Source organism: Centropristis striata, chromosome 2, assembly GCF_030273125.1.
Source record: "Centropristis striata isolate RG_2023a ecotype Rhode Island chromosome 2, C.striata_1.0, whole genome shotgun sequence".
Classification (NCBI taxonomy): Eukaryota; Metazoa; Chordata; class Actinopteri; order Perciformes; family Serranidae; genus Centropristis; species Centropristis striata.
In genome coordinates, this window is record NC_081518.1 from 6,731,679 (window position 1) to 6,744,996 (window position 13,318).

The following is a 13,318-nucleotide window of genomic DNA, read 5'->3' on the forward strand; positions in this document are numbered from 1 at the left end:
CCTGTTATGATAACACTCAATTACAACAAAGACGTGTCTGTTCCGCTGGACTCGAGCTCCATCTAGTGGACTATACGTGTACTTCAGGTCTTTAAAAAAAAAAAAGGAAAAACTAAATCACCCATATCACCTGTTTTCTTGTAAAGTAATTTAGATAAATTAACGTTAACATAAATCTACCATATCATAAATGTTTCTTTCCTACTACTAATGAGTCTGTATGATATCATGCAACCACAGATGGAAAACTGCAGCCAGATTGACAACACACTTAAATTGACTTGTAAGTTTAGGACAAAAGAAAAAAAACACATCAACAATCTTAACGTTATCCTTTTTAACTTTTAGTAAAGGACGTTACAAAACGACAAAATTACGTTTGCGTTGTCATAACAACCCGCAGAACCCAAACTGAAACAAAACAACGTTCGGTCGTCAACTGACGTCAACGTTCAAAATTGGAATTTAAATTTGTTTATGCGGAGTCACTTTGATACACTTTCCATTGATAAACTAGGTCCTATTCTAAAGTGTTAATTAAATCAGAAGTTATTAAACCTTTTCCGGTGAAAATTCAGCAAAGTATCTCCTCTGGATCGCCCGAAATCTTAGCGAAAATCTGCGAAATTCCTTGCGTCGTGTAACGTTCAGACGTTAACGTAAACTAGCTAACACTAGCATATGTTAGCATGTTAGTATGCGTTTACAATGTTTAGTGTTAAGTAACAGTTCAATCATTTTGTTGTATAGCCCAAAGTACATATATCTCAGAAGGAGCTTTACGGCACAATATTTGTATATTTACAGAAAAGCTAACAAGCTCACATTGTGACAAGTGGTACAACCGCTAAAAACACTAGCTTAAGCGTGTTAGCATGAACAGCTAGTTAGCATGAAACGCTAGTTAACTGGTTAGGATATTCAAGTTTCAGTGTTTCATTGCGACACCGTGTTGCCATTTATGGCAGTTTTTTTGTTGTTTTGTTTTAGAAAAGTGGAGCTTTTGACCTGTTCGTGGCGCTGGTTGAGATGTCCGGGACTTATCTCGAGAAGATGTCTCACTCTGCGTCAACATGTTGGACCTGAACTACAGACTGACGGATGATACAGGAGGACATAATTCACAAGGTAATGTATCCATCATAACGTCACCCTGTTAAAATAATCTCCTAAATCATTTATTCAAGTTTTGCAGGAAACACAAAAAACTTCACCAAAAGTGTAACATATGACATTTATTGATCATTTCACTCAAAAAGGATTAACAAAGGATGGCTATTGGCATAGTAATAACACTGTGTGTAAATTATGTAACTTAAGAGAAATAAATGACTTAGGCAATTTTTTTAACATGCCTTTGTGACTTAAGCAAGATATGGTAACACTTTATTTTGAAGGTGTCTACATAAGAGTCACACAAGCCTGTCAGAAACATGACATGACGAGTATCATGAGCATTAATGTTACTTCAAAGTGTCATTAATGTTCATCACACATCCCATGTCATGTTTATGACACGCTCTTATGTAGACACCTTCAAAATAAAGTGTTACCATATCTCGCTTCAGTCACAAAGGCATGTTCAAAAAATTGCCTAAGTCAAATTTTATTTTGACTTATTTTTCCACTAAACATTTCAGACATAAACTGCACATATAGCTTTCTTTTTTTCTGGACTATATACAGTGTATTTGACAGCTATAGTACCTTTTAGATTAAGATTATAGGCTATATAAAAACTCATGGTAAGGATATAATGCTCTATTTTGTTCCCAAATGCTTGGGCTTGTTACAAAAAAATATGTGTGGTCTGTTAGCAGTTCTACCAAAAATAACAATGAGATAACAGTATGAAACCCAAAGAGGGACAATTAAACAATATTTCACAGAAATAACAAGAAATTCCCTTGTTTGGGAGCCTGCTGATCCTCTCTCTCAGCTATAACAATAAAAGGCTGCTTAACACTGGTGCTTTATAGTTTTTAATCTACAATCTAATAATGTCTTGGATTATGTAATAATTTATCCCTCACAGGGGCCCTTATCTCCATAATGAGTACTTTTATTCTTGATATTGTGCTCATAAAACATTAGTCAAGCACCATTTAGGTTTAAAATTAAGGTCTTTTACTTGAAATGTTGTATTTTTACATAGCTGCTCTCTTTAGCTTTTTATAGCTGTACTGCACCTTCATACTTCTTCCCCTGACAGTGAGGCTAGAAAGGTACAGGAGGATTTTACATGTATTTTAAATTATTTTTTCCCAGTAGTCTTCACTACTGGTTTATTATTTAGGGAGCCTGGGATTTGTTGCTATGGACCTCCATTAAGTCACAAAGAGAGCTTCAGTATCAGCTAAAAAAAAGGAAGCAGCAGCTGTGATTTTAGTTGAAGACAGTGTACATCAATTAAGGCCATCGTTGGTATTTGTTTAATCTGCTGAGTGGTGCATTTCAAACCAGAAAGGCCGGCGGTCCCATTAACCTCTGGTAATTGGTACAGTGTGGCTTGTGAGTTGCTGAGCTTGTCTGTGCAGAGAGAGATTTACGCTGATGGTGATAATGGAGATTTTAAAAGGAAAACATTTTAACTGAAGTATTTTGTTGCAGTGCATGACACATTGGATAGATATAATGAAATGAGCAATATATAACAGTAGTTGAATCCAACACAACAATGCTGCCATGAATATAAAGCTTTCATTGATCCATTTTTGAGGCTGCTGTTGTGGCGTGGTTATAGTTGACTGCACCCATCACCCTTCACACAGACCCTACAACAGGAGAGATGAAAAATATTACTGCATTTTCTTTTTATATTGTATTTCATCAGATTGTATCCAGGTGTTATGAATAGCTGAGATGTGATTCAAATCTCCGTATCACTTTCTCAGAAGCCTCCATTATTAAAGGGTTTTCTAACTAATGTCTTTATTTTTTTTGCTTATAAATCATCTTTATTTCATTCATCAGTTATGAGTCACTAATAAAACCCAACTATTGGTTTGCCAGGTTGTGAAAACTGTCTTGCTGATAATAGTGCATTTGTGTTAAATGCTCTTCATTTTCACATCTCTTCATCTGTGATTTTTTTTTTCTTTACATAAAAAAAATCTCTTTTCCTGACAGATTAACTTCATCGCATTCTGTTTTGCTGTGAATTTCCCATGTGGGGACACAAAAGACTGAACTTAAGAAGTAAAAAAAAATTAAATGTTTGGAGGATAAACTCCAGCAAGAGAGATTTCTCACAACCTGGCAAATTAGATATCGTTCTTGATTATAGCTAATAACTTAATTTATTGGGGAGTGGTACCAACGTATCTCTATGAAAATAATAAAATTGTTAAAAGTTTACTTTCCTGTCACATGGTAGGCTATTAAACTATTATATTCAGCATATATATGCAATACTGCAAATGGCCACAAGATGTCCTCTTCCTATTGAAGAATGTCTTACTGTCATTCCCTTGTGTGAGTTTTATATATTTATTTAAATACAGTCACACAGGTAACAGCTGCTGCTTCATGACAACATCAAAATGAACCAAAAACCTTTATTCTTATATTTCTTTACATGCTAAATTGGTTTAAATAGTCTACATTTATTCTCTTTGTCTCTCTTTCGCTTTAATTCAATTGAATTTGAATTCAAATGAGCTTTATTGGCATGGGAAACAAAATAAAGAAATGTGCAAACAGAGCTATTAACGACCCAACATTTTAACCATAAACTAAAAATGTGATTGTTACCAGATATATACGTGTAAATAGGTGTAGTTTGACAATAGACTGTATAAAAAGGTTTGAGTTTGACATACAAACAGAAAAAGTTTTTTTTTTCTGAAAGTTAAAAAGTACAACATTTTCCAAATATTTGAACAATACATAGTAACAGTAAGATATAAGAATCAATAAAACAAAGTGGATACATTTAATTAAATATATATGTGAGACAAATCAATGACAAATATACAATTCATCAAGTAAAAATATTAAATAAAGACCTCTCTCTCTCTCTCTCTCTCTCTCTCTCTCTCTCTCTCTCTCTCAATTCAATTGGCTTTATTGGCATGACGTAACAATGTATATATTGCCAAAGCAAGCATCAGAAAAAAGATAACAAGATAAGGAAAGCAATATTTACAATAAAGTATTATATTTAAAAGAAAAGAAAAAGTAATAACAAAAAAAGAAAGCAATATTTACAATCATTGAATTACAAAATGAGAGACAAATTACAGAGAAATACATTAAATTACATTTCTCTCTCTCTCTCTCTCTCTCTCTCTCTCTCTCTCTCACTCACTCACTCACTCACACACATTTTGCCGACGGAAAAAAAAAGCCCGTGCCACTCCCCTTTATGTGCGCCTGGTGATCTCGGGTAGCGCCAGGGAGCCCAGCAGGGTACAGTTTCAGTGAGAATCGGTCATAATGTAAATATGAACCATTTCCCATCCATTGATCTGATCCGGACTCTTTGATTTCAGGGTGTGATCGGCCGAGGCTTGCATGGTGGAGTCTTGATCGAGCCCATCCTCTCCCTGCCTCTCCCCGCTCCGCTCACAAGGTGAATAAAATAACACCGTTGGCCGCTATGAGACGAATAACGGGGAAGGCGAAGGATGAAACTTTGATCGAGCTGCAGAGCGCGACGGATTCTCAGACAGCAGGTAATTAAATAAAGATGCATGCGCTCATTAACCTTTAACTCGGGGTCACGAGGGGTTTGTATGCAGTGACAAATATGTCTTATTGTCATAAAGGGTCTTATAGCTACTGTGGAGCACATAACACTACATGGTGCAGTAATCCTTATCCCCAAGAAATGACAATTGTATTAAAATAAACTTTTGAAGAACATCCTGTCAAGGGATGCACGACATTGGATCTGTTTTGGATATTGGATATCTTATATGCCGATATTTTTCAATTATATTTAGCAATATATGCACATTTTCTGGTAGGGTTAACCCATTATTATGCACAATGTAATCATGATGGCCTAATGGCACATTAAGACATCAAATACAATACTTTTATAACATCAATGGTGGGAAAAACAAACAAAAAAAGACCTAAAACAAATGGGATTACATGTAAATCATGCCATGTGTTGATTTTTCTGTGACATTTTCAAACAAAACTTTAAAATTCACCCTATTTTAACAGACTGTAGTTGGCTGTTGCTGTCCGAGAGACAACCATGACAGCAACCAGGGCAAATCTGACCTATTTCACAAGTGGCAAAACAAGTAAATAATGTAATCTCTGTCTACAGGGATCATGTGAAAGTAACTGTAATGTGCAACTGTATAGCAGTTAAAGCCAACTGAAAAAATATGAATAGACAAAGCATACTCTCTTTGACACTGGTTTATACATGATCATAAATGAATACATATGATTTACATACTGTTGCTTAAACTTAGTAGCAACTGTATGGATTGAATCACAATCGGAGGCCACTTCCTCACCTCAACACCACAGACTTATATTTTGCAGCCGTTTCGTCACACGTGCATCATCTTCAGCGGAAATGTTGTTTCAGTCAGATGCTGATATTTCATTTTAAAGCTTTTATCTGCTGGTACTGACAATGTGTTTTATGGCCTTTCAAAGTAAAAGCCTCTTCAAAGCCATTATAGTAAACCGTCTTAATTATATCACTTTTTCCAAGGTATTTAATTTACTTTTTTTCATAAATTATGTACTTGGTGTCAGTTTGGCAGCACTGAGACTGCTGCTGTGCAATTACGTAATACATGAGCAGCCAGAGGAAGAGTACGGGAAGGATTTGGATTAATTAGAGGCGTCTCAGTCAGGAGGTCACGAATGTCAAATCCCAGTGATTACTGTATAGTGGAAGGATAAACCCACCATTGGAAAAACAATCAGCACACAAAAGAGTTTGTTTTAGCTGATGTGTGGGACATTTTACAACAAGTTAGCAGTGATCTCATGACAAGCCACCAGGCAACAGACCTGCTGGCTGTTTGTGTGAGATGTGTGTGTTTGACACGGCTTTAGTATTTAGCTTTGCTTTGCAGGAATGTCCCTTAAAACTGGCAGCTCTTCCTTTAGAGACAGATTTCAGGCAGATGTGTCGGATGTGGGTTGATTAAAATCATACCTATCAGACGTCATCATTGTAAAATCTCAGTAGATTCTGAAGCAGAAAGAAGCAACTTTTTCATCTGTTATTTAACCCTCTGAAATCTTCGGCTATTATGTCTAAAAATGTTGAACCCAAAAGAAACAAAGGAAAACATAAAATCTGATCTTGGAAATGATATTTCAATACACAGAATTTTAAATGTTGCAGTATGAACACTGGTTGCAAATATAACATATAAGAGGTAAAATGAGGATAATCTCTAGTTCTATATTTTTATACTAAATATATTTGACCTTATCTCCGGTTTTACTTGGCCGAATATAATCCAAAAAAAATCTGGCATGGAGTTTCAAGCCAGAACTTTAGAAGGAAGGTGATGGCAAGACTCGATGTTGCTTCATTTTTATGTCTTCACGTCATGAAGAAGTAATGTGCAGGTGATTTCATGGACTCTAGAGGTTTAACTTCACTAGACAAAAGGATAAAACGATCCGAAGTGAAGTATGTGAGTAAACAATTCCATTTTTCCTCCTTTCTACCATCTGCCAACCTTAGTGTGTGTGTCTGTATCTAATTGGATTGCCTCAGAGATAGCCAGGCTCTACTTACTCTTCACTAAACAGCGAGACACTCAGTCTGTGGTTTGAGACAGCGTCGCCACCAGCATCCATCTGGAGGTTAAACCTGGACAGTTTACTCAGATCGTAGAGTTAGCCATTAGCCATTAGCCATTAGGGTGATTCTCATACACATGGTACAGCTCATAGCAAAAATCCAAGAGCATTGAATACATATTTTCTTTGACCCTTTATAACAAATACAATCTAAAGTCACTGTTTTATATGAATTTATAATCTATTTAAACATTTTAAGTTTTTTTCCCGACATTTTTAGACACACTGTGAGCAAAATTCATTACAGTAACACATTTTTAAATAGAAATAAAAAGAACAACGAAAGGTTTTTTTTTTTTTTTTTTTTTTTTTTTGTTTGTTTTCTTTGGCAAGCACTTAAATGTGCTCAAAGGCAGCTGGTATCACCAAAATGTATTTTATTAAAATATACACATATTTTAATGCAAACAATTCTATCATTAGCGTAACATTTAACCATTTTTTCTCATCAATTTTCGTTCAGATTTTGTTCTTTATACATTGTTAAAAAACGTTATATTTGATTATATGCTGTTAAATTATACTTTTTTAAACAAAGTATATTTATTTTTATAAAGTTTATTAAATATTTATTGTATATACAGTAAGTGTAGGGAAACCATGGAATTTTTATCTGGATGCATTACAGTAATGAATTTGTGAATCAAAAATATGTTTAAAAATATAGAAAATATTATTTTAACACAAAACAATGAATCGTGCCTCATTATGGCTATATTATTCAATCATATAAAAGTTAAATATATTTAGTTTAATAAAGTATGTCCTTATAATCTTCACAGACAGAACTCAGACTGGCTTCATGAGAATCACCCATTAGTGTTGATGGAATTAGCCATTATATATGACATGTTTTCATGTCTCTGAGGACACCGAGTTGGTTAAGATAAATAGTTTTTCCACTTTCATGGAGCTCCATATGTCATAATAGTGGAGCACTGTGGTGCTTAAAGTCCTGCATTATGTCTCCCACAGCTCTCACAGCGGTGAGCAAAGTGAAACATTGTTTTAATGGAGTTCTGGAGCAACTGATCCACCAAACAGAGGAAAACAGAGACTTACCGCCACCCTATATGGTAAAAGACATTAGAAAAAATAATGGAAATGGAAAGGAGATTGAGTGTTTACCAATGTAAAAGGCCACTTATGGCCTGTTGTGGTAAAAGACTAATTGCTCTACCTTTTAAAGCCTTTTGTGTTAAACCGGGAAAATGTCATATGACTATAGTAGTTCTACAGGTCATACGTCTGTCATAATATGATTATATAAAGTTAATGCTAACTCATATACAGTCTGTGAGTTAACTTAGTGTCAATGTTGATTTTTGTCTCATTTGTGGTCTGATTAACCATGAATACATCAAATTCAGTGACTGTTAACAACACTCCCATTCTGTGTTTGAGAAAGAATGTTGACCGTTCAGGAAGAAATACTGCCTGGAGGCAATGCATGCATCTAAAAACTTGTTTTACTCCAGTTTTTAAGAAGCAAAGTAATGGCCTTGAGACAATTTGCTGACACACTGATTTGATGTCCTGGATCCCTGTTTCCACGTCTCACTTTTCTCATGGACTAGTTTCAACCTGCCCTGTATCTCACTGACATTTTAAACTCCATATTCAAATATGTAGTGTTATATTTAAGACTACAGTAGCTGAAGCACTGATGTCTGTAGAAGTCCAGTGATTGTACGATGTCACATAGGTTAGGAGACATTTCAGTGTCCAAAAGAAACATCACAGTCATCACAAATGGCGGATTCTCTAACGTACAGTGAGTGGATGACGTGTTTTTTCTGAGCATATCTTTTAACCCCTGCTTGCCCCACTGCACTGTAAAAAGTCTGGTGCTCTTGTGATAAGAGGAGTGCTGTATTTTTTAATAAGGATGCCACAGAGAATGTGAGACTGAAGATTTAATGGTCTAAAATAATTAAATAATAGCTCCAAATGCTAATTTTTAATACCATCATATCTTTTTAAGTGCATCTTAGAATTTTACAAGCATTTGGTACATTAAATACATATTATGCTCATTTTCAGGTTCATACCTGTAATTTAGATCACTACCAAAACCTGTCTACATACTTAAAAAAACAACACTTTTCTCTAACTGTCTGTCTGGATATACCTGTACTAGCCCTCCGTCTGAAACTCCACTTTTCCCTTTAAGTCCTCAGGAAAAAAAAGCCCAGTCAGCTCTGATTCGTCAGTGTTTCTGCACCTTCACTTCAGCTGACACTTTCTACCTATATATAGTATAGCTGTGACATAATCATTTGAGTAAGTCAGTGCCTCAGGGCTCATACAAATTTTGAATACAGGCCTTGAGACAGCTTGAAACTGTAAATTTTGTTTCATTGCTTATATAATGAATATCTGACTGAACTATTTTGCTTTTTAGATATATACATAAAAGAAATTGGAGAGAGACTAAATTCCTTTTGCCTTTCACACAAATAATGACGTAAACTTTTGCTTTTATACAACTGAGTGTATATGTAATTTACCACAGCTAATGTACTGGAAGAGATGAGAAATGCTTGAAAAGTGCTTGAATTTGACTGAAACTGTGAAGGAACCTTGACAGCTTTGAGTGGTGCTTATAACTGTAAGAAAGTCACAAAAACAGCCACTTGAAATTATTCTTCTGTATGCTTAATGACTTCATTTAGAAATGCAATTTAGGTCTTTTGATATTTTAACATGATGTCAGCTTAACTGATATTAACCCTCTGGAGTCACCGTAATCATATCACATGATTTCATGATGTCACAACTTAAAAATGAAGCAACATTAAGCCCTGCAGTCAACTTCCCTCTGAAGTAGTGGCTTGAAACTCCGTGCCAGCTTTGGTTTGATGATGATAAACCAAACAAAACCAAAGATAGGGTAAAATTTGTTTAGTATAAAAATAAAGAACTAGATGTTATTCTCATTTGATCTCTTATATGTTATATTGGCAACATTTAAAATTCTTCATTAAGCCTCATGCTTTGAAAGTAAAAATAACATAATTTTAAATATCAGATTTTATGTGTTTTTTGTGTTCAAAATATTGATCCAGTAAGTTTAAGTGAAAAAAATAATCATCAGGTCATATAGGTGAGGTTGTACTGAAAAAAAATATATCAACATTGGTTTTAACCAAAGGGTTAAAATCTGTAGCAACATTATAATAATAAATAATAATAATAATGATAATAATAACTTAAATTTATTTGGCGCCTTTTAAGAAACCCAAGGACCCTTTACAATACAATACAATACAGTAGGATGAGGGGTCAGTCCAAAAGCCTTTGTGAAGAGATGGTGCTTGAGAAGTTTTTTGAAAAGTATTATTACTAGTGTAGTGCCTGTAGGAAGTGTGTATTCGTTAGCATGCTAATCGTGAGATAGCACATTACACGGTATGCTGCACTAAAAGTACATTAACATGAACCCAATTAGCTGATATACTATATTGCATGTAGCATATATATATATATGTAGCATATAGCAACATGAATGTCATCCCTGAATTATATAGTAATGCAACATAAGAAGTGAATAAAGCTAAATCTCCGCTTAGCATGCTAATCGCGAATAACAGAATTTGCACATTACATGCAGACCACTACAACATCTGCAACTCCATAAAACACTTACTTTTCATAAGGTACCACACCATCCAGCACATACACATTGAACATTGATATTCGCTGGAAACTATTTGAATATTATTGGAAAATCGAACATTGTAGCACACTTTATAACTCCTTAAGATAGGTAGGCTAAATAGACTTACAGATGAGATGAGTCAGTTTGGAAATCCAGAGAATTGTGTTACTGACCAGGTGTAGGCCTATCACACAATGGGGCGGAGCTCCCCTAAAAGGCGTCCGATCGGAAACAGTGGTAATGATATTTCATACAAAATCTACAGAATCCAGGATTAGTATTTTCGTGCCATGCGCAAGCCACATACGAAGTGTCTCTGGCCCAGGCTGCTAATATACACAGTGGTTATTCATGTGCTAGATATATTATGTTGGAAAAACAACAAGTCTGCAACTCACTTATATTGTAACCCTTCATTTGTCTACCTAACAGCTGGGTTAGCACTCATAGCACTGCATCACTGAAAGATCATTAAAGGGAAATGAAAAATTACAATAATTTATTCCCCAGCATTCACCGTTGGTTCAACATGTGTTGAGTGAACATAATGAAATCCCAATCAGTCCTTTTGTGTTTGTAACCCCACACACTCTTTATTGTGTTAATCAGCTGTTAATGAAGACGCGTGTCTGTTTATCTCGAGGGAGCTGCAGGTTGATAGGCTGCCGTTGTTCTGCAAAGGCTTTGTTCAGGCCGTTATCGGGGCCAACCTTCAGCCATTCAGCCACATGTGAGTGAGGAAACAGAAGAGGAAGAGGTCTGTCCTCACCTTGTTATGTGTGTGTTTGAAGTGGAATAGTCCGTTCACAGCTGCACAAACACTGATTTATAGACTGTTCCATCATATACAGTCACACAAGAGTTACGTGGTGTCATCTTCATTAAGTTAATCTTTTTTAATTGCTCTCTATGGCTTTTGTCATCTATCAGGAACAGTCCAATGATTCTTCACAAATTACTTTTATGGCTTTTTATAGCTATTACTCATATTTGTAAGGGATTTGCTTCCATTTAAGGTTATCTGAGTCTGCTCTCTGCAGCCTTGGCAGATGAAGTCATCTTCCAGTCAGAGGTGAAACAGAGCCAAGGAGTAGCTATGGAAACGGGCCTTGTAATTGCATTATCCACTTTGATAGAGGCATGATACTGAATACGATAAGGAGGGCAGCCAAGATTTCCTCTCAATAAAGTGTAGGGGAAATAACATTTGAAATTGGAATTTAGATTAAAATAAACAATGATCCAAAAGTTCACAAACACACCAGACCAATCCTCCACTACTTTGCACTACATGTGCATTTTGTCCCTATTTGTATAGTGTATATACATTTTTGCAGTAGTGGAAATAGTATTCAGATCCCTTACTTAAGTAAAAGTACTAATACCACACTGTGAAATTACTCCACTACTTAAGTAAAAGTCCTGCATTCAGAACTTATTTAAGTAAAAGTAAAAAAGTATCAGCATCAAAATGTACTTAAAGTATTAAAAGTTAAAGTAGCTGTTATTTAGAATGACCCCACTCAGATTGTTCTATATTATATAACTATATTATAGATGCATTTATGTAAGAAACCTTATAATTTACTCTAGGTAGGGCTCATTTTAACTACTAAATATACTGTTATGAGGTTTAATAAAAACAAATGTCTAATCACTTAAAATGTCATGTTTTTTACGTTAAAACTTGAACCTGAAAAACCTGAAACCTGAAAAGTACCTAAAGCTACCGTAGTGTAGTAAAAAGTACAATATTTTATACATATACATAAGTACAGTACTTGAGTAAATGTACTTAGTTTCATTCCACCAATGCATTTTTGTTTATTGTTATTTATGCAAGTTCCCCTTTAACTTAAAGCTCAATTTATTCTGTTTTAACTACTGTCTTTTAGATTTAAATACCTCTGAGATGATTGTAAAAAAAACAAGGTCAAATTCTTTGAATATTGTACACATACTTGGTCAAAGAAGCCAGTTCTGATTCTGAAGTGTTGTGGTCTAAGTTTGGAACATAGCTTTTACGTGCCTCCCCTCTGTCGTGTCCTGTTTGCCTGTGTACGTGAACATGAAACACTCAGATGAGGGAAAACAAACACTCTCTGGGCCAAAGTATCTATTATGCATGGGGCTGTTTATAGCACAGCTGCGCCCATGGGGATATTATATTTTTCATAATAGTATATCTTTTATATCTCTTAATAAAAGTCACCTAATGTTATTATAGGACAACTGATAGCACAGGAACAGGCATGTTTTCTTTCCCTGTTGCTGTCTCACGCAAATTATATGAAAACCAAACAACCAGGCCAAAGGTTTCATCATGCAAGAGAGCGTTGTTCTGTGTCTTAATCTGTGTTAAAAAGTATTATTTTCCATAAATATGCCTCCATCAACAGACTATCAGAGATATCAAACATGGTATTTTATGTTCTGTTTTAATAAGATAAAGGATTATCCCTTATTCCCTCTACCCTCCACACGACCTCATGTATAAGAGTGTTTTGGCACTTCTGAAGCTCTCCGGGGATTTTCAGGAAATTTCCCCATTGTGAATACAGCATCCTGATGATAAGAATGGAAATTTGCATTCCTCACGACAATACAAGTCTGATGCGAAAAACACAACTCACACTGCAAACTCTATTTACTAAAAGAAAGGGGGATATTTTTGTTTCTTTATCAATGTTTTCTTTCCTTACTATTCATGATTTATAGCTGTTCATACGTGCCAAAAGTTGGTATTGTTTTTTAATCGGCAGATGATGTTGCACAGCTGAAAGTTGCATTTCATTTTAAGTTTCTTTGAGCCAACATGAACGAGAAGTCCTTAAAGTGCTCAAAAAGGTTTGAAGATTTACA

At 35.1% G+C, this 13,318-nt stretch overlaps 1 protein-coding gene across 2 annotated transcripts in view; it reads left to right on the plus strand.

Moving 5' to 3' along the window:
- The first annotated feature begins 495 nt into the window (after positions 1-495).
- Positions 496-13,318, plus strand: part of ano5b (anoctamin 5b) — a 46,713-nt gene continuing 33,890 nt past the window's right edge. Inside the window, exons 1-3 of one of the 2 annotated variants that reach the window (XM_059357007.1) lie at positions 496-691; positions 991-1,128; positions 4,494-4,676. In XM_059357007.1, the coding sequence (XP_059212990.1) occupies positions 1,074-1,128; positions 4,494-4,676 (238 nt within the window). In that variant the 5' untranslated portion in view covers positions 496-691; positions 991-1,073. The remainder of the gene's footprint in view (positions 692-990; positions 1,129-4,493; positions 4,677-13,318) is intronic. The other variant, XM_059357014.1, reaches the window with a different exon arrangement.